This window comes from Diabrotica virgifera, chromosome 3 (assembly GCF_917563875.1).
Source record: "Diabrotica virgifera virgifera chromosome 3, PGI_DIABVI_V3a".
Taxonomy (NCBI): Eukaryota; Metazoa; Arthropoda; class Insecta; order Coleoptera; family Chrysomelidae; genus Diabrotica; species Diabrotica virgifera.
In genome coordinates, this window is record NC_065445.1 from 252,176,905 (window position 1) to 252,200,599 (window position 23,695).

Sequence of the window (23,695 nt, forward strand, 5' to 3'; positions counted from 1 at the left end):
TTAAGTCATACTTGTCCGACAGATACTTCCAAGTTAAATACGAAGGTACTATATTCAACTACCACCAAATAAAATCCGGTGTACCTCAAGGCAGTGTACTTGGCCCATTCCTTTACCAAATCTTCACTGCTGATATTCCTATTAACGAAAATACACTAATGGCAACATATGCAGATGACACTGGTATACTAGCATCAGACATCAACGAAATATTAGCATTTAACAAATTGCAAAATCATCTCAATGAACTAGAAGACTGGCTTAAATGCTGGAAAATAAACGTCAACACAAACAAGTCTTGTCAAGTAAATCTCACAAATCGAAGAATTAGATGTCCACAACTACACCTAAATAATTCACCTATACCAACAAAAACAGAAGTAAAGTACCTGGGCCTTCATCTAGACGAAAAACTTACTTGAAAATCACATATTGCAGCCAAACGACGACACCTCGACCTAAAAGTTAAAAATATGAGCTGGCTAATCAACAGAAGATCACAACTTTCATTAGAAAACAAACTGACCATCTATAAAACAATACTCAAACCAGTGTGGACATACGGAATTGAGCTGTGGGGCTGTAGTAAACCATCCAACACCAAAATACTACAGACATTCCAGTCAAAAACTATTCGTGTGTTAGCTAAAGCCCCATGGTATGTGTCAAACCAAACCCTTCATGCAGACCTCAACATCCCCTTCTTCAATGATGTGATTGCTGACCACTCCAGAAAATACATGAATCGCAGCGCAGACTACCCAAACCATCTCATAGATGAATTATTCAACCCCCACTGGTTGACAGACATCTGAAAAGACTTTGGCCAGAAGACCTAGCTGCTAGGTAAATTCCAGAGAATCGTCAATGGACGACACCTGCCACAAGCCAAGAACATACATCATATTTACTTATTACTGTATTGAAGTAGATTGTAAATTAGCAATAAATAAATAAATAAAAAAAAATTGTTTTTACACTGTATGTTCTCTCATCTCTGTCATTTTTCTAGTATTCTTTATGTAGTGGCTGTATCGGGTCTTGTTTCTAATGCATGTCATTATTCATTATTGGTCATACGCTGGCTTTATAAATTGTTGACTTCATCCTGCCAGTCTATTTGCTTTTTGTACTTGATTTTTCACTTCTTTGTGCAGGTCTCCACAGCTTGACAACGTAATTCCAAGAGATTTTATTTCCATTACTTGTTCAATATTGATACCATCAATTTCTATTTTACATCTGATTGGTTCTTTACCGATTACTATTGTTTTAGTTTTCCGAGATGAAATTGTCATATTGAATTCTTGAATATATTTTTCAATACATGATGTTTGGTAAAGAATGGGCCATAGCTTAACCTTAAATTCCTGAGGTTAAAATAGGCCGATTTAAACTAACTTACCTTAGTAGAAAGTTTATAATAACCGAGATACAGGGTGTCAAAGTTAAACTTTTTTTTATTTATTATTGAATATTTCCTGACAGGTATGAGATAACACCATGAAATTTGGTATGTGGGGGATTTTTGGGTCGAGAAAACTAAATTCCCTACCAAAAATGATGTATTGCCAAGAGGGCGTCACATACGCATTTCAGCACTCATTTATTACGTTCAATTTTTTTATCCCTCACTCTGTATAATTTTGACATTAAAATTTTTATTCTCCTATTAGTTTTACTTAAAAAAAGGTATACTTTTCATTCCCTAAACTCAACCGTTTTCGAGATAAACGCATTTTAAATCTGTGATACACCATCATTTTTAGCATAATATCATTGTACATAGTCCCACCCGAAAAATAACTTAAAACCATAATTGTGCCAGTTCTCAAATTTATGTCATTGCATCGCAAATTCCATTTGAAGAAATTTGCGATACATTTTTGGATAATTTTATGGTTTTAAGTTATTTTTCGGGTGTAACTACAATGATATTATGCTAAAAATGATGGTGTATCGCAGATTTAAAATGCGTTTATCTCGAAAACGGTTGAGTTTAGGGAGATTAAAGAAGTATACCTTTTTTAAGTAAAACTAATAGGAGAATTAAAATTTTAATGTCAAAATTATACAGAGTGAGGGATAAAAAAAATTGAACGTAATAAATGAGTGCTGAAAGGCGTATGTGGCGCCCTCTGGGCAATACATCATTTTTGGTAGGGAATTTAGTTTTCTCGACCCAAAAAACTCCCACATAGCAAATTTCATGTTGTTATCTCATACCTGTCAGGAAATATTCAATAATAAATAAAAAAAAATTTAACTTTGACTTTGACACCCTGTATCTCGGTTATTATAAACTTTGTACTAAGGTAATAGGTCTGGATCCCGCGTATGAAAAAAAAGTTGATTAATAGCAAGCTGAAAATTTGTTAATAGCTTAAGGGTGTCTAATCGGATAAACTTTGATATATGGGAACACTGGAACAGGGGCAGTTTTAATTGTGGAACAGGTTAAAAATTTGGAACGGTCAGACCACGAAAACGGCTCATTTATTTTGTCCGACAGAACAGACTTAAACTCTCCGAACAGAGATTAAACTCTCATGCAAAAATCAGACTGCTATTTATCACCTGTCAAAATTCCTGTCATTTGACATATTCTACATGTTCCACTCATTAAAACTCCCATTTGGTGATTAATAGCAGTCTGATTTTTGCATGAGAGTTTAATCTCTGTTCGGAGAGTTTAAGTCTGTTCTGTCGGACAAAATAAATGAGCCGTTTTCGTGGTCTGACCGTTCCAAATTTTTAACCTGTTCCACAATTAAAACTGCCCGTGTTCCAGTGTTCCCATTTATCAAAGTTTATCCGACTAGACACCCTTAAGCTATTAACAAATTTTCAGCTTGCTATTAATCAACTTTTTTTTCATACGCGGGATCCAGACCTATAAGTTAGCTTAAATCGGCCTATTTTAACCTCAGGAACCTGAGGTTAAGCTATGGCCCATTCTTTACCAAACAACCTGTATATTAATCACTCTTATGCTAACACTATAATCATTTTTTCTTATTGTAGCTTAAGTGAGGATTCCGTAAAACTAGTGCCAAAATCTCAGAGTAATGGTAGTATACAAAAATCGGTAGAAAATATCAGTGAAGAAGGGAAATCTGAACCTTTCAAAGACTGCAAAAAGTCTGACTCAGTAATGTCAAATACATTAAGTAATGTGTCTCCACCCATAACACATCAGTCTGTCTATGATTTAGTGGAGAGTGTTAGGATTAATACTCAGCTATCACATGAGATGTCAAGAATTGCTATGGTGACAGTTATTCAAGGGTTTGTAAATATTTTATAGTAATTTAGTATAATCTGTCAAAACTAGGAATTAATTTCGAAAATTTGCCCATTGGTACAGAGAGTAGATAGAGAAAGTATTCGGAGAGAAAGAGATGGAACACGCTTATTTCTCCTACTACACTGCGGTGCAAAAAAATCGATCTACTAAAAAATTTGGTAATTTTTGATGTTTCGAATTTCCTAAACCTGTTGTCCGATTTAAGTGAATTTTTACCACATTACAGCCTTATTCATTGACAATATATCTGTAATAATATTATTGCTAGACAGTCAAAATATCATTGTATACTGGGTGTACGAATCAAACTGTGTTTTTTTTTTCAAAGTTCGCATCACCCTATGGACTATTCTGGCATTTATAAAATACTGAAATTAAAACCTAACTATACCCTCAGGTTTTCTTAACATTTTGTTTTTCGATTCATTCCCTTATGTTGGATAATAAAAAAGTTAGGTACTTTAACAACTGGCCATGTTCGTCATCAGTACAGGGTGTTTTTAAAATATTTGCGCAAAACTTTAAGGGGCTATTGTACATGAGAAAATAATGACAATTTGCTTTATAATCATATGTCCGCACACGCTTCGTTTCCGAGATACGGGATGTTCAATTTTTTTTTACAAACTGATGATTTAGGTACTTATTGCTTTAAAACCAGTTGAGATATGCAACTCAAATTCGGTGGGTTTTAAGACGTAGTTATTGCACATTTTTTGACATACAAAATAAGAATTTAATATTCACCAGTGGCGCGCAAACGGGTATTATGACCAATAATATTACCCGTACGCACGCCAATGGTGAATATAAAATTCTTAATTGTATTCCAAAAAATGTGCAATAACTACGTTTTAAAACCCACCGAATTTGATCTGCATATCTCAACTGGTTTTAAAGCAATAAATAAATCGTCAGTTTGTAAAAAAAAATTGAACATCCCATATCTCGGAAACCAAGCGTGTGAGGACATATGATTGTAAAACAAATTGTCATTATTTTCTCATGTAAAATTACCCCTTAAAGTTTGTCCCACTTATTTAGAAACACCCTGTACTGATGACGAACATGGCCAGTTGTTAAAGTACCTAACTTTTGTATTATTCAACATAAGTGAATGAATCGAAAGACAAAATGTTAAGAAAACCTGAGGCTATAGTTGGGTTTTAATTTCAGTATTTTATAAATGCTAGAATAGTCCACAGGGTGATGTGAACTTTGAAAAAAAAACACAGTTTGATTCGCACATCCGGTATACAATGACAGTTTAAGTGTCTAGCAACAATATTATTACATCGATATTGTCAATGGATAAGGCTATAATGTGGTAAAAAATCACTTAAATCGGACAACAGGTTTAGGAAATTCAAAACATCAAAAATGACCAAATTTTTAGTGGATCGATTTTTTGGCACCGCAGTGTAGTTTGTCCCTCATTTTAGTGTTTTCTTAGTATCAAATACTCAAAAACAGTGATTTTTGTGATATTTACCTCTCAGTAACTAATTAAGATCAAGTCAAGTCTGAAAAAGTGCTTTATAAATCGAGGGTTTAGTATCAAACAACGTTAACTACAAAAACATAAAGTGGCAGAAAATGCGAAAAACTGTTTGAAACGTAATATCGGCCAACAAATTTGTGATTACGGAGGCAAAATACATTACAATAGAAATCTGTAAATTTATATAGTATTATTATGGTTTCTTTGACATATTGTAAAAATTATTATAGTTTATTGTTATTCTACAGAGAAAAAAAGAATGTGTGTGTACTTTGTACGCACGTAAGAAGTTATACTTCTATTATATGATTTAAACGAGATTAATATACTTTTTATTTATATTTCATTTAAATATTAAACTAATTTATACTTACTACTTCTCAAACATTTTTATTAAAACAGTGCCAAAGATTAAAATAATAAAAGAATAAAACACACACAAACACATTAAAAATGCCACAAATGATTTCTGAACTTAATTGTCGGAAAATTTTTAACTAAATACGTATTTTCTGAAAATAAAATTATATAATAAATATACTTACAATCATAAAGTGTATAAAAAAAATAAAAAAATAAAAGTTTTTATTGGGATTCGAACCAGCTATCAGCGAGGTTGGTATATTGGGGTTCATTCGCCTTAAACGCTTCGCCACGGAGGCAATGTGTCATTATGTGCGAAGATCGACTAACTAAACGGATTAAGCTTTTGACATTTTTGAATTAAATTAGATTATTTTGATGTTGAATTGAAATGATTTAGAATTGAAAAAATACCACAAAACATAGAGTAAGAAAAGAATATATTAGGTGAACATTGATAGAAATTTTGATGGTAATCAAATTATGTAAATAAAAGTATTACATACTATGTATTTTGGTAGGTTCAAATAGGTAGGTATAGTATTTTTACTACAAAAGCGATATTACGTAGGTCAAAATTTTTGACGTAAGAGAACTGTCAAAACATTAGAATGTGACTTTTCATTATTGCCATGTTTATTATAAACATGGCAATAATTAAAAGTCACATTCTAATGTTTTGACAGTTCTCCTACGTCAAAAATTTTGACCTACGTAATATCGCTTTTGTAGTAAAAATACTATACCTATGATACATTTACAATTATTACGTACCTGTTGCTTTTAAAAACTATTTAAATGTCACTACAATTATAAACTTTTTTGTTTCTGTGCTCACAACAATAAAACTAATATATTATACATTTGTTTACCTTCATATTGAACAATTATTTATTATTGACAGGTCATTTCAACACCCAATCAGAGCCCGTATAACGACTAATACCATACTGTCGGTGTGCGCATGCGCGCAGATCAATATAAATTCACCCTCAATCTCAATCGCGCCTAAAGAAGTATAACTTCAAAAATGTTTATTTGAAAAATAATCATTGCTTTCCGCTTAAATTAAATGTTCAAACTGTCAAGAGGAAGTTGGGTGGCGGATTTAATATTGAATTTAAGCAAAAAACAATATTTGTCAAATAAACATTATTTCCTGTTTTCTGATAGCAGTAAAATGTATTTTGAGTTAAATAAATTACACACATTCTTCTTTCTATGTCAATAAATTTAATTAAGAAAAAATTTTTTTGGATACCCTGTATAAATAATTATGTTAATGTTTATATTACTGAATAGAAAATTGAATTACTTTCAAATGAGCTATCTAACGACCCCTATTCTCATTTAAGAAAATTATAGATGACGTCATCACGCCCAGATGGGTGACGTCACTAGTATGATACATATGCCAAAAAGTCGCAATTTAAATCTAAAAATTGACCTGTTTCGGGATTTTTTTCCAAAATCGTCCATTTTCGAGAAAATGAATTTATTCCCACCTTTACGTAGTCACTGTATATTTATACAATATTTTCTTCGCTAAAATACTTACTTTTTGAGTTATCTCCGAAAAACCGTCCAAAAACTTGTTGTTTTTTTTGTTAAAAATGAACATATTCACTATAGGGGAGTGCATTTAGATTTTCACTTCGGACAAAATTAAACAAGATAAAACTTTTTGTAATTTCATTAAGAACTGTTTATTAAACAACATATCAAAAAGTTCTACTCGAGAAGTGGGTGCTTCATTTTTTATTAAACAAATGAACAGCGAAGTTAGATGTTTTTTTAAATAACTCCGAAAATATAATTTTTAGAAAAAAGAATGTGTGTGTAGTTTGTACGCACGTAAGAAGTTATACTTCTATTATATGATTATAAACGAAATTAATATACTTTTTATTTATATTTTATTTAAATATTAAATTAATTTATACTTACTACTTCTCAAACATTTTTGTTAAAACAGTGCCAAAAAACACATTAAAAATGCCACAAATGATTTCTGAACATTAATTGTCGGAAAATTTTTTAACTAAATACGTATTTTCTGAAAATAAAATTATATAATAAATATACTTACAATCATAAAATGTATAAAAAAAAATAAAAAAATAAAAGTTTCTATTGGGATTCGAACCAACTTACCACGCGGCTGGTATTTGCGTTGTATTGGGATTCACCCGCATTAAAACTTCGCCACAGAGACAGCTTGTCATTATGTGCGAAGATCGTCTAACTAAACAGATTAACCTTTTGACATTTTTAACTTATGTAAATCAAATTATTTTGATTTTGAATTGAAATGATTTAGAATTGAAAAAATACAACAAAACATAGAGTAAGAAGACAATATATTAGGTGAATATTGATAGAAATTTTGATGGTAATCAAATTATGTAAATAAAATATTACATACTACTTATGTATTTTGGTAGGTTCAAGGTAGGTATCGGAGCCCGTATAACGACTAATAAATTTCGCAATCACTTGCGTCGTGCAAAGTGGCTATGTTCAAATATCATAACAAAATTTGATCAACTATTTATAAAACACTTACCAGTGAAAGATTCTTTAGCTTTGAATAAGCGAGATCTGCGGCACTCATACTAGGCACAGTTTGATGAGCTTTCACATTGGCATGCAACAATCATCTCTTCTATGTAAATAAGTCCAAAAATATAATATGAAAACTATTTAAAAAGGCAGTATAACCATTAACTAACTTTTTGTTTGTTGTTTCTCTTCCTACAAATTTTAAAACGCAACAAGCATACATTATAACCAAACCATGCACAGTCCCACAGCTGCCATATTGGATAATTTTTGTCATGTCATTTGAACATCCAATCAGAACAAAGTTATAATGCGCATGCGCCCGGTCGCTAGGTTTTCCCATATAAAATTTCACCGTCATTACGCCCGTAAAGAAGTATAACTTCAAAAATAGAATTTTATTCTAATAATGACCTGATAACGCTTTTTGATATTACCGATATATATTTTTTGTAACCGTTAACGTCGCACCTGATAATAATAGTTTTACTACAGGGTTAGTACTGCTGGGTTAAAATGTAATTTCACTAAAATGTTGCGAAAATTTCCCTGATATTTCCCCTTTTTTCAGGATATCCAGTTTGAATGTAACTTACATTCGCTGATATTTTCAAAATTTTCAGGATATCCAATGCAGCACTAACCCTGTATTATTCAAAAAGTTATAAGTGTATTTAAATAAAAAACTTTATTTAAATATTAAACTTATGAAATTTCTAAACACTTATACCATCTTTAAACGTCTTCATCTTCTGAAACATTTTCATTATGATCATCACCCATTCCTTGAAGATTCTAGTAAAAGAAGTGATATTGTTCTTTAATTTTTGCTCACATTTTGTTCTACTAAATCTTTAACTTTTTATTATTAATCGTTAACGGTTTGTCATATTTTCTTCTTGGCACAAGTTTATTAATTGAAAATGTTCGAAGTTGCCTTCTCTGTATTTTAAATTTCGTAAAGTTGTCTGATTTAAAATTATATTTGAAATAACTGTGCAGTGTCTTATTTTATAATATGTATATTGTAGCCAAACTATGTTCAACCATTGGACAACATTTCCTTCAATGCCAGTTTTTTTATTTTTAATCATTTGAATTTGAAGTTCTTTAAAATCCAAAGTGTCTTCCTGGTCTATTTCAACTACTTAGTATTTTGATTTCTTTAAAGCCATTTTAATCACTATACATATACCATCCCGATGGACCATAAATTTCCAAGCCTTTACTCGCGTTTTCGATGTGGACATGGACCATATCACTTTCAATTTGGGAATGTCCGGGCTCAAAAAATAACTGGTCGATTTTTGAAATATTTAGTGTTTCAACAGCAAACAGAAACATTGCGGACACAATTGAATTTCCATTTTGGCCCGAACAAGTTTCAGACATAAAAGCGAAGTCTTTCCCAGTAACTTCACTTTTCGTTGTATTTGTAAGGCAAGAGGCTACCTCAGAAGATCCAAGACCCGCTAGTGCTTCGTGTCATACAAAGTTTTGTACGACTGGACATTTTTCTGTTAAACACTGACAAAATCAAAATATTAAATAATTACGACAAATATATACGTAACCGGCAATAAGAAAATAACATATATGTTTTCTTTTAACCTCGGCAAAACTAAAAAATGTAATGAGTAATCAGATTATTGTAATCATGTAATAAATAAGTAATCAGATGGAAGAATCGAACAACATCGAAAATAAACAAATGTATTTAGCTATCCAGTATCAAAATGACGTTTTTCAAACAAATACAAATTATAATAATAACGCTGTCTACAATTACAGCTTAATAAATTAGTGTCAATAAACGTTAACAGTCGATAACTGTTTTTGATGTATCACGAAATTCACTGTGAAATAACGTTATCACCTCTTAGATGTTTTTGACATAAACAATTTTTTCACAATTGGTAGTTAACGTTTAATGTATTTTGTAATCTGCTACAGATAGAGATACAGGTTTTTGTTACTAAATGAAGTCGAAAATGGTGAACTCGATTATAGATATATCTCAATTTCACAAAAAATGTAGATATCGTTGTTTGACACTAAACCCTCGAAATACTGTTTTGGTTTCCTCTCTCTTGTTTTATGCTTAAACATGTCCAGGTTTATTTGTGCATATTATGTTAAGCATTTCCATTTCCTGAGCATTGCCATATGTCAACTACTTTTAGACTACTATTTTTTTATTAGTTTTGAACAATAACTTGTAATATAAGGGGACTGCAGATTATTGATATCATCAATTTTGGTCTAAATGTTACGTCTATTGCTATACTCTAGGCTTTTTTGTACTTGTTTTTTCAAAGCCTGTCATTTTTTCTTCTACATATAACATATTCTAGTTGCTTGTATTCTCCTCTCATTATAAATTTCCCTGCTATTTCTGGTGTTTCTTTGAAGTTGACTAAGTCTAGTTTACCTTTTTTCGTCTACTTCAGTTCTGCATTCATTATCATACCATTCTGAATTTCTTGGTCTCTTGGCTTTTCCGACAGTTTCCTCTGCCGATTCCATTATTATTGTTTTTAATGGTCTCCATACCTCCTCTGTCTCTGTCACTCCTCCTTTCTGCCACTGTCTCGATTTTCTGCCACAATTTTGACTTCACAAGACAGTGATCATTAGTTATGTCTGTTGCTCATCTTTTTGAGATGAGGATGTGGTCAATTTGATTGGCTTCATTGTTTCCTGGTATTTTCCATGTTTCTTTATGGATATCTTTCCTCTGAAAATTAGTACTGACAATTACATAATTATTTGCTTTGGCAAATTGTGCAACCCTAGTCCATTTTAACTGGTTTCAGTATGAAACCTACGTTTCCCAAAGATATTTACAAAAGTTTGTTCTTTTCCCAGATTAGCAATAAAATCGCCTAATGTTATAACATCATTGTGTCTTTGGATTTTATCACATACTTTCTGTAGTTCTATATAGAATCTTTGTCAAATTCTTCTGGTGGTACGATAACTAAAAACCTTATATGGTACCTTATAAATAAAAATTATAATAGTGAAACAGTCATGAATGTAAGTCTATCTGAAAAGCAATTAACACCAACACTTATCAGTGACTAACACCTCGCAGATATTTTTTATAACACATCTTTGTATTAATTTTAAATTGAAAATTGATTATGATTCCTCTTAGGCTTCATGAGCTACTACCAGCATCAGTTTTTCCATATCTCAGCACCATCCTTTCACATTCTCAAGCTTCTCTAGTAGATGATGCTCAAATAGACCAAACGCATGATGCTAGTCGATTAAAAATTATTTTTAATGAACTCATCTCATGTAAAGAAGATGCACAACAGAGAAGTTGGATGTTACATGAAGATGAAGATGTCATTAAGGAATATATTGTTGAAATGATCTCAATTTTGGTAAGTGTTTATTTTTATTGAATTTTATTAAACCATATAAAATGCGGATCTTTATGTAAAGAGTAGATATATATTTCCGGCAGACAAAATGTAGATAACAAATTATTTTTATTTAGTTTCAATATATACCAAAAATATATTTTATATCAGTATGATGATGATGATAACTCTTATATATGCTCTGCAATGCCAACTTTTGAAGATATTTTGTCATTATACGTATTATTCTTGTTTTATTTGATTTTGAACTTCCTATTTTATTGTCATATAATCTGATTTATGACTTATACCTACAGTACTAAAAATATTTTAATATCTTCCGGTAGTGGAATAAATTCTAAAAATAATTGGTAGCACATACTTGTAATTAATTTTGCGTATTACGCAATGATGGTTTACAAGGTTAGACAAGGTTAGCACAATAATTTTTTTTTATTGAAATTGGTCAAACATAATCAGTAAAACTCTAGCATAATCAGAATTGACGGTATTAAATGTTATAATCATATAAAAATTATTACTTGGAAATTAGCCCAGTCAAAATTTAAAAAAAAATGTGTTGATATTGTTCTGAAGCACTTTTTTGTGGCATTTTAATGAAATTTACTATTTTTTTTGTGCTACAATTTTACCCTAAAAATAAGTTTATTTGACGTCTCGGTTTACACTTCGGCAATGGTTATCAATATTCAAAACATTAATAAATTAAACAAATTTTTTTTGTTACTTGGTAAAAAATTCTTCTAATTTAATTTTATCCTATTTACTTTTATTGACAATTCAGACATATATTATAGATTTTAAAGTAGATGACTTTAAAATGATATTCTCAATATTTTTGAGTTGAGCTTCTCAGTGGTGGATTTAGACATTTACTTTGGGAGGGGAAATTTGCAATTTGCCTTAGGGGGAACTCCCAATGAAACACCAACCCAAAGACATGAGAAAGATAAACCCAAGCTACATAAAAGACTTAAATAATAACTTATATGCATTAAGTTCTCTAAATGAAATTTTCAGTGCCTTTTAAATGTATTCATTGTTTTCGAATCCTGAGAAAACTAATAAGCATTTTTGGAAATTTTAAACGCAGAATGAAAGATTACGTTATTACCGAGGGCAGAAAGTCCCTTAGAATTAATAAAAAGTTTCTTTTGAGTGAAATATTTGCAATTAAAAATCACACTAAATTTTCTCTTTTATTTTCACCTCTGTAACTTATTAAAATAACCATTATATAAGTTTTCAGGGACTTTCGGCCCTCGATAATAATGTAATCTTTCATTCTGCGTTTAATTTTTTCAAAAATATTTATTAGTTTTTTCAGGATTCGAAAAAAAACAATACATTTAAAAAAATTAAACATTTTGACAGGCGACATTTTGCGCCTATGCCCTTTTCCTAACTAGCGTGTTTATTTGGTTGAATTTGTCTGTTTGTTGTTTAAGTTTCATGTCATCTAATATATTTTTATGTTTCAACAATTTTTTTCTTTAATTTCGGATCTTGTAAGGGGGATTTCCCCTTTCCCCATCCCGTAGATCCGCTACTGGCGCTTCTCGGACGACTTTATTGGAAGATACATAGTTCATTCGATTACATGAGATCAACGTAACTTAAGAATACCCGTTAAACAAATCATAGCATGTGATTTGTCATTAAAAAGACTACCTAAAGAATTTAAAGACAAGCTAAATACTTGAAATTCGTTTTGCTGTAAATTTTTACGAATTAAAAAGTTGTAATAGGACCAAATAATCATGACTTTGCAATAAACAATTTTTTCCACTTTTTTTTCGTATTATTGTACAAAAACACTCTTAGTATAGTCACCTAAATTTTCACAGAAAAATCCAAGTAAAAAAACAGTAGTCTGCTCTCTAAAAATTGTTATTGATTTTGAAATGACGTCACTGACAAACTATTTCGAACTTTAAATTCACTATAGTATATTAACCTATTATTTGCCTTAGTCGAATGCAGATGCAAGTATATCAAGACATGTCATTTCTTCGGACCAATATCACGTTATCACAACCTTAATCCAATATTATCAAATGGAAACCAGGTGGTCCATAAGACAATTGCTCTTACAAGCCTTTGGAGTTTTATGTAGTTTAGACAAAACTGTTATCAACATTATGTTGACTTCGGTTTTACCAAGTGAACTAGCAAGGTAAGAAAACATAAATCGTTTGTATTTTTAAATGTTATATTGTAATCATACTGATTTGGGTCTAGTACTATTCGGCGCCAGCCGATTCGGCGTCGGCTGTTTTGGCGCCAGATTATACCTACGTTACTTTTTTAGAAATTTAAGAGGCTCTTGATTTATATATATACCACACTAAAAAAATATATTAAATGTTATTTTTTCCAACTTTATGGATTTCTTTATGGATTTAAGGTTAAAAAAAAAAACAAATTTTCAAGTTTATTGAGACTCTTTATTCAAAAAAATATATCTATATACAATATGTACAAGTTTTAAAAACTACTTAATTTTGCCGCATTTCAAAATTATAGGCGATACCCCTCAAAAAATCATTTAGGTTTCTATTTTCGTAGTCTTACACTAGACTTTCAATTCGTTGGTCTGCCTGAATATATTTCTTTAACTTGCTTGGAGGTTCGTTTCCAGCAATCAGCAAAATTTCAGACTATGATACATTAACAACTATTTTTTTTCTCTCTCACTTTGCCAAAGTATCTGTCGCCGAATCAGCCGGCGCCGAATCGGCGGGCGCCGAATCGGCGGGCGCCGAATCGGCGGGCGCCGAATCAGCGGGCGCCGAATCAGCGGGCGCCGAATCAGCGGGCGCCGAATCGGCGGGCGCCGAAACGCCGACGCCGAATCGCCGGCGCCGAAACGGGCCATCCCCTACTGATTTTGCCTGTTACCGTCGAAGATTGGTCTATATTTTCTTTATTGTAGTAAATCAGTTTGCCATTTTTGATTTCATCTTCCATTCAAGCTTTATATTTTGCTTTTAGTAGTGTACGTTATAATATATTAGATATATTGGAGAGATATTTTATATTGGTTTTATTATTGATACAATTTTTATCTTTTTTTATCTGAATCATCTCCAATATACATCTTTTGATGTAGTTCTTTGGAAAATCTGTACGTTTTCAAAATTAAAAGAATGGCTATTTTCCAGAGAATGCTTAACTAAGGCTGTAGTGTTTGAATTATTGGTTTTTGATGTTATATTTTACCAACAATGACTCGGAAAGCATTTATGGCATTTGTTTGAATCGGTGACGTTAATGTTATTATTGGTATAGGTGTTTGTTTCGAAAGTGATATCCGGAAAATATTTTTCAAAATTCTCTCATGTATTTTCTCTCATTCAACATATATTGGGCAAACACACCAATATCTACATAGAAGGGTTGTTGCACACAAACATATAACAAACCAACAAATCAAAAACTACAGTCTTAGCTAAGCATTGTCTGAAAAATAGCCAATCTTTTGATTTTGAAAATGAACAGATTTTGGAAAAAAGAAAAGAACTACAAAATAGATGTATATTGGAGATGAAGACTCCTAAATGAAAAAAACGACAGCTAAAAAATAAATCATAATACTAGAAAATAAACACACAAATAAACACATTATAGAAAATAGAGAAGGAATGTTGAAACTTACAGAAAATTTTTATAGGGAACTATATAAGGTAAAGCAAGACCCCTATGTGGAAATCAAAAAACGTATAATAAATGACAACTTTGAAGAAATACTTGATATCCAAATAGAAGAAATCGATTATGAGCTCCAACAAATAAAAAACAATGAAGTTGCAGAAAATGATGAGGTTTTACCTGAGATATGAAAGGAAATGCCGCGGAACTAAAAGAGTAACTAATTAGTAAATCTATTTAACAGATTCCTTACAGAATAGGGTATTCCAGAAGAGCCTTTAGTCATACTGATAAACAAAAAAGGTGATTCAGAAGATCTAGAAAATTACCAACCGATAAGTCTCCTATCTCAACCGTACAAGCTTTTTATGAGAATAATAACAAATATATTGGAAAGGAAATTTGAGCTATATCAACTAAAGAAGCTGACATGAAAGAATAGCGGGAAACTGGTTACAAGCGGCCAAATGAGCGGTAGAGAACATTGGAAGAGACTGAGGGAGGCGTATGTCCAGCAGTGGGCGCGATTGGCTAGATGATAATGAAAGTGTTTGTTAACGAAATAACTAATATTGTTTAATTTTTTAGAGATATTACGACCAATCCAAGGAACATTCCAAAGCTCAACTATTCTTCTTTACTACTCACTATGATTTTTTCCATGGGAGAACCTATGCCTGTTACTCATAACGGTAAGTCAAAGTAAATATTAAATAAAAAGAAATTAGAGAGAGAAATGAGAAGTCCCAAATCTAAACAATAAATCTGAAAGTTCTCGTGGAACCACTTTTTGGTAAAATCCTTAATTTCTGCCTTTTACAATTGATAAGGCAAGGAGACGATGAATAAATAAGACGAAAGGGACTCTACAATATACAGTCACATTCCGTCTATTCGACTAGGAAAAAATTCCAAGGAAAGGTGATTCCGTGTACTCAAAATATGAGTAAAATGACTCCATATTCAAAATCATCCAACTTTCGTCGGAATTTTTTTCCTAGACGAATAGACGGAATGTGACTGCATATTGTAGAGTTCCCTTCGTCTTCTTTATTTGTCGTCTCCTTGCCTTATAAATTGTAAAAGGCAGATATTAAGAGCAAACAGTAGCGAGCAACAGGTAGCAACAAACGCGTTCCAAGATTGCGGTTCTAATTTTGAATATTCTATCGAGATTTTTGGCACACATATTCGTAATATAATAAATAATGGCGGTACAGAGCCCAATTTCAGAAATAGGTTAGTATGTGGAAATTACTCTATAACTAAATAAAATATTGAAAAAAGGAGCCTGTACCGCCATTAAGAAAGACAAAAAAACCACATTCTTCAAATAAAATTTTTTTCAAATTTTTTTATCCCGTGCCTAGATTTTGTGTCACACTGGAACTACTAAAAATCGATTTTTTTATAACAAGAAATCGAACGTAACTGACTTGGCAACATTTCGCGCCTATGTGTATAAAAATTGTTTTTGATAGTATAAACGTCACTGTCAGTGTCGAATTACCGACGCACTGTTGCCTCACTTTTGGAAGTTCGCAGAACTTTCGCAATCTTGGACCACGTTTGTTGCTACCTGTTGATCGCTACTGTGTGCTCTTAAGTAGTCCATTGAAATGTTAAATTTTTTAGGCCGTAGCTTGTATTTGTTAGAGGAGTCAATTTTATTTTTTTTTAAGTGTAGAGGGGATCAGTAGAAGCTTAAGTGCAAGTTTTTGGAGTCGCCACCCTTGTCTCCCGGCCGCCATCTTGAAAAAAATGGTGCAAAGGGGTTTCACGCTATATTTCGTAAACTACCAACCTTACGGAAAATCTAGTAAACATAAAATGTAGCAAATTAAATTTTCTACAATTTTGTTTCTATTACTTTTTATCTTCAAGTGACCAACAAAAAAGATATAAACAAAAATAAGTAAAAAATTTTTAACAAGTTTTCTTTTGGATGTTATAACTTTTTTTCAGTTCATTTTACAATAAAATAACATAGCAATTTAAACTTAATCAGATTCTCGAATGCTGATAGGGATACAATAAAAACAAAACGTTAGGCTTACTTTTCTATCTATATATTTTTTATTAAAACAATTTATTATGATTTTAACATTCCTATGCTATTATTAATCTATTTTTAACCTTTCTCCCACCATTAAGAAGACGAATAACCTCCGCGAGGATGAATCGGGTTTTAGTCTTACCGTAATGGAAAAAAAAAGAAAAAAAAAACAAAAAGAAACAAAAAAACAAAAAAAAAAAACAAAAAACAAAAAAAAAATATATATATTATAACAAAAAAAAATAAAAAAGATACAAAAAAAAGGAAAAAAAATATAATTGAATAAAAAGATGAATAATATAATGAAAACTAAAAGTAAAAAATGTGAATGTAAAATAATAATACAGTGGAACCTCGATAAGTCGGCCCCCGATAACCCGGAAGTCCGGCTAACCCGGACCGATTTTCATCAGACAAACATTTCAACAATAAAAATGTATGTATTATGTTAAAACATTTTATCTGTAGCCTCTTCTGGAATGTCTTAAAAATATCGAGTTTCATTGATAAAACTTGGCTTCGACCATAATATAATATTTGCGAGATAATGGGTATTTGTGTAATTTGAACTATACGATAGTAAAAATGACTCATGGCACACGGCGGCGGTGGCAGAGCGATGTTAATTATCTGGGGCTATCGCAAACAACAGGCACCTGTTATTACTTTATTTATTTCCAACTGTCTTTTAAAAAATTATTTTTTCAACAATGGTCTTTTAAACAATGAAAGAGCCACTGTTCTTAAATAACATAACATTGTTCCGATGGCAGACGAAATTGACACAACCGAAACTGACTAAGTTTTTTTAATTAGAAATGAACAATACTCTATACTATACTGTCTATAGTCTTTAGTCTATACTATACTCTATACAACTATAGGTAAGTTAGAAGTGTACTGTGCATATATATTTCATGTTATTTTAATTATAACGGACTTTATCTATAAGTATACCGTATTTTCTTCATTTTTACCATGCTCTCCGGCTAACCCGGATTTTCGATAACCCGGATCGGCCGCGGTCCCGATTAATCCGAGTTATCGAGGTTACAGTGTAATAATAATGATATGATGATATTGTAATGTATACATAGGGAAGTAAAATAAACATAGAGTAGTTGAAATTAATGTAAAAATGAGCAAACTCGGTTAGATGGGCGAATGGACCCTAAGGTCCGCAGTCATACAAACCCAAGAAAAAAAAAAACCTTTCTCCCTACTATAAAACTTGGAACCCTAAGCATATATAGAAAAGACACAAGAAGTTGTTTGAGGACAAATTCGCCGGTCCAGAAGAAGAATGACGCAACCGCAAAATGCAAAATTCTTCAGAAGAGCAAAAAACGATTTTTAAATATTTAAAATAAAGATTAAATGAAGAGTAATCGTCCAGGAGCATCGATATGGCGTTTGTTTTTTTGACAACGATGGCTTTTATTTTTATCGATATTGGTTCGAATTTCATTATCTTAATTTAATCGCCCCATTTTCAACCCTATCTACCGTTGCGTCATTATGCATCTGAAACAAGGTCTAACATAGCTCGTATTTCAGTGACGACGCAACTACCCTATACAGGGTGTCCAGAAACTCTACCGACAAACGAAGACAGGAGATTCCTCAGATAATTTTAGGACAATTTAACCCAATTCACCTAGTCCGAAAATGCTTCCTAAGGAAGCTAGAGCTCTTTGAAGATGGCGTCATGTAATTAGTTTTTCTTAAATACCTCCAGAATGCTTCTATTTAGAAAAATGAAAATTGGTGTACTTATTTAATTTCCAGAAATGAATCGATTCCATCCATTACGAATTTCAAGTACCGGTCATAGGCGTCCTATTTGGGTAGGGCAACGGTTATTTTATCGCCTAACTTTCTTGTCTTTAATTTTTAAGCATTTTTGACTCTGAATTATTAAATTGTGAGGTATTCTAGTACTAAAAGGTACTCTTACTTTAAGTCGATAGGATACACCGTTTTCTAGAAAAATCGATTTGAAAATTTTTCGTTCTTTGAATTTCAAAAAAGAAGATTCAAAAAAAATTATTTAGAAAGATGAAAACTGGTACATTTATTTATATTCCAGAGATTAATCGATTTCATTAATGGCGAATTTCTAGTTTCGGTCATAGGCGTCCGTTTTGGGTAGGTCAACAGTCATTTTATAGCATAACTTTATTATCTTTAATTTTTAAGTATTTTTGACACTAGATTATTCAATTATGAGATATTCGAGTACTAAAAGTTTCTCTTGCTTTAAGTGGGTAAAATACATCGTTTTTTTTTTTTATTTTTTTCAACTTTTTTTTTTCAAATTCCCAAAACCAAAAACTTTCAAATCGATTTTTCTCGAAAACGGTGTGTCCTACCGACTTAAAGTAAGAGTACCTTTTAGTACTAGAATACCTCACAATTTAATAATCCAGTATCAAAAATGCTTAAAAGTTAAAAACAAAAAAGTTATGCGATAAAATAACCGTTGCCCTACCCAAAACGAGCGCCTATGACCGGTACTAGAAATTCGCAATGGATGGAATCGACTCATTTCTGGAAAGTAAATATGTATACAAATTTTCGTTTTTCTAAATGGAAGCGTTCTGGAGGTATTTAATAAAAACTAATTACATGGCGCCATCTTCAAAGAGCTCTAGCTCCCTTAGGAAGCATTTTCGGACTAGGTGAATTGGGTTAAATTGTCTTAAAATTATCTGAGGAATCTCCTGTCTTCGTTTGTCGGTAGAGTTTCTGGACACCCTGTATAGTGGCTCAGCACATTCTTACAGTTCGGTCGTTTTTGTATTATCTGTACATAGTATTTTAGAAGTTAATTACGCAATAAACAGGAATTGCTTCTTCCGTTCGGGACGGAATATCTGCCTTCTATTACTTTTATTATTATAATTTATCCTACCTAGGTGGCACAGCAGTCGGTTCCCCTCTACTTAACTTATTCTTACACTTGTGCTACCTATTTGGCCACGTGCAGTCGTATTAAAAATTGTGAAAAGTATTTTGAGTTTTATAGATAATACTATTGAGAGTCTTGTGGGTAAAATTTATATTTTTGTGATTAGATAAGCATTTTGTGTTATTTGTAAGCGCGCATCATGAGTGGTGGATGCAATGGAAACTGGAAGTGCATGTTGTTGTCGAAAGGCAGATCTCAAATGTTCAGCAGTATTTCTCCATTGTGGTGGTCAAAGTTGCAGCAACATCGTGTACATATCAACATTAATTATTATTGAAGAAAATGAATTGGAAGATGAATTACCGACAATGACGCCAACGCTTACTCTCATTATACCACAAAAATTCACCTCGTATACTGATTCAGATCTTGACTCACAGCCTGGACCATAGAAAAAAAAAATGAAAAATTAATAACAACTATGATAGATCTTTTTCAAGATATAATAATAAATAATATTATTTTAAATCTAAACGGGAACTGGTGTATGTTTTCAAAAGACTGATAGTGTGTAAATAAATTTATTAAATCAGCTAAGTACTTTCAGCATATTATGCCATCATCAGAGCTATCCTATAAAAAGACTAAGTTGAAAAATCTTATTCATAAAAAATTATAAAGTGAAACTTACGTCTTATAGGTGTAAAAACCTCAAAAGAAGAGAAAACTTCGAACAAACACATTCTTTAGTTTAAAATAAACCCAGGGATATAACCACTGGTTAGGGTAAAAACCCTTAAATGTTTAAAAATTACATTTAATGTGTTTTTTATAAAATGGCTACCATTCTTACAAACAGCTGTTACTGACAATATTCAAAAACGACAGGCTGCTGACGGAAACAATAGTTCCTAGCGACATCTGTGTTTTTAAAATTATTTAAAATTTTTTTTTTTTTTTTTTTTTTTTTTTTGAAAATGACTAAGTTGTCATAGGTTACTAATTAATGAAATTAATATGAAAACTGAAGTTAAATTTAAATGACAATTGTTAAGTTTAAAGTAAAGTTAAATGTGAAAATAATCAAATTATCAAAGTATTATTAATTATTAAAAAACCAAACAACCAGTCAGTTCTGACCAAATATAGAAGTGAGATAGATGAAAACCAAGGAGAAGCACCGTTGGACAAGCTCAGAGTTCCAAAACTGTTTGAAAACAATATTATTATTAAAAGGCAAATCGAAAATATTTACTTATTGTAATCAATGAAAGAAAATTCAAATATGTTATAAAGTAATGTTCAAAAAACTAGAGCAATTGTTGGGCATGCTGAATATAACAGTATTAAAGAAACTTCTTAAAGATTGGATCAAATTTACAATTTAATTGAACCTGGGTGTTAACACAATTTTGAGGATTTCTTTTTAATTCCCTGCTAATTTCTAAGTCTTCTAATAAATTCATTTTTGTATAGTTGTTAATGGGTATACTATGTAGAATCCTACTATCTCTTTGGGGACTGAAGTTATGTTTAGAAGCATGTAAGTGATTGCCAAAACTAGATTTGTCAATCTTAGACAAATGTTCTTTGATGCGTGTTTCCAAAGGTCGCATAGTTCTCCCCACATAAGTAACAGGGCAGTCTCCACAGGACAATTTGTATATACCACTTTTTGATGTTTTTCCAATTTTATCTTTGGTATGAGAAAAAATAGATTTGATATTTTCCTTACATTTGAATGATAGTTTAAGGTTGGGGATGTTATTTAGGATTTTGGCTATATTATCTGAAGGATAACCTATGTATGATATTGATCTATACATAACTCCTGTAGTGGAATTGTTAACGACAGAATTGTAAGCTAGGGATCTATTCCTTTTACTCCTTAATTTGTTGAGGATGTTATCAACTAAAGTAGGGGAATAACCATTACTATATGCAAGTTGTTTGATAATATCTAATTCTGAATTGAAATTAGTATCTGATAATGGTAGACTAAGTAAACGATGGATGTAGCAATAAAAAGAAGCCATCTTCTGTTGAAAAGGATGGTTAGAAGATCTAGGGATGGTATGGTCAGTCTGAGTAGGTTTTCTAAAGACTGAAAAAATTAATTTACTGTCCATCCTAGTTAAAGTAAGGTCTAGAAAATTTATAGACTTGTTGGACTCGGTTTCTAGAGTGAAATTTATAGCTGGATGTAAATTGTTGAGCAAATAAAGAATATTTTCAGCATCTGTAGAATTGCCATCTATAATAGCCAATACGTCATCAACATACCTGAACCAGTATAAGATTTTTTGGAAAGAGTTTTGGTTCGAAGAATTATTATCAAATATGTTAACCTCGAGGTTGTTAAGAAACAAATCTGCTAGCAAAGGTGATAAAGGATTACCCATTGCCAAGCCTTGTGATTGTCTATAAATAATATCGTTAAAGGTGAAGAAATCTTGCGATAAACAAAATTTAAGTAAATCCAACAAGTGAGGAATTGAAACTCTATTAATATTACTTTTAATAAGTAAATTCTCCACTATAGGAATGGTTTCATCTCTAGGTACATTAGTAAACAAATTACTTACATCAAAAGAAACTAGAAAGAAGTCTCTAGGTAAGTTTAAAACTGACAGCTTATTTACTAAATCGGTAGAATTTTTGACAGAATAAGAAGGTTGTAAAGTTATTGTAGATTGTAAAATGGAATTAATGAATTTAGACAATGTAACAACTGGTGTGTTGTAAAAGCTAACCACTGGTCTCATAGGAACATTCGGTTTGTGAATTTTTGGTAAACCATATAGTCTAGGTATTTGAGGATTTGACAAAATGAAGGTTTTTTCTTTCGTTTTATGTAATTGTAGGAAATCTTTATGTTTAGATAAGGTATTTTTTAGGTTAGTGATTAATTTATTTAGAGGATTTCTATCTAAAATGTCAAAGTTGTTATTTCTTAAAAACTCTTCAGTTTTCTGAACATAATCACTATGATGCATGATGATGAGGCAGTTGCCTTTGTCAGCTTTAGTTATGATGAGGTTATTACTTTTCAGTTTGAAGGATAATTGTCTAATCAAATGGAGTTGTTTAAAACATTTGGTTTTAAACAACTCCATTTGATTAGACAATTATCCTTCAAACTGAAAAGTAATAACCTCATCATAACTAAAGCTGACAAAGGCAACTGCCTCATCATCATGCATCATAGTGATTATGTTCAGAAAACTGAAGAGTTTTTAAGAAATAACAACTTTGACATTTTAGATAGAAATCCTCTAAATAAATTAATCACTAACCTAAAAAATACCTTATCTAAACATAAAGATTTCCTACAATTACATAAAACGAAAGAAAAAACCTTCATTTTGTCAAATCCTCAAATACCTAGACTATATGGTTTACCAAAAATTCACAAACCGAATGTTCCTATGAGACCAGTGGTTAGCTTTTACAACACACCAGTTGTTACATTGTCTAAATTCATTAATTCCATTTTACAATCTACAATAACTTTACAACCTTCTTATTCTGTCAAAAATTCTACCGATTTAGTAAATAAGCTGTCAGTTTTAAACTTACCTAGAGACTTCTTTCTAGTTTCTTTTGATGTAAGTAATTTGTTTACTAATGTACCTAGAGATGAAACCATTCCTATAGTGGAGAATTTACTTATTAAAAGTAATATTAATAGAGTTTCAATTCCTCACTTGTTGGATTTACTTAAATTTTGTTTATCGCAAGATTTCTTCACCTTTAACGATATTATTTATAGACAATCACAAGGCTTGGCAATGGGTAATCCTTTATCACCTTTGCTAGCAGATTTGTTTCTTAACAACCTCGAGGTTAACATATTTGATAATAATTCTTCGAACCAAAACTCTTTCCAAAAAATCTTATACTGGTTCAGGTATGTTGATGACGTATTGGCTATTATAGATGGCAATTC

At 31.4% G+C, this 23,695-nt stretch overlaps 1 protein-coding gene across 1 annotated transcript in view; it reads left to right on the top strand.

Annotated features, from left to right (window-relative positions):
• Positions 1 to 23,695, top strand: part of LOC126881704 (NCK-interacting protein with SH3 domain) — a 31,260-nt gene that overhangs the window by 1,777 nt on the left and 5,788 nt on the right. Inside the window, exons 3-6 of the mRNA XM_050646117.1 lie at positions 3,025 to 3,288; positions 10,894 to 11,128; positions 13,102 to 13,304; positions 15,368 to 15,471. Coding sequence (XP_050502074.1) covers positions 3,025 to 3,288; positions 10,894 to 11,128; positions 13,102 to 13,304; positions 15,368 to 15,471 — 806 coding nt within the window. The remainder of the gene's footprint in view (positions 1 to 3,024; positions 3,289 to 10,893; positions 11,129 to 13,101; positions 13,305 to 15,367; positions 15,472 to 23,695) is intronic.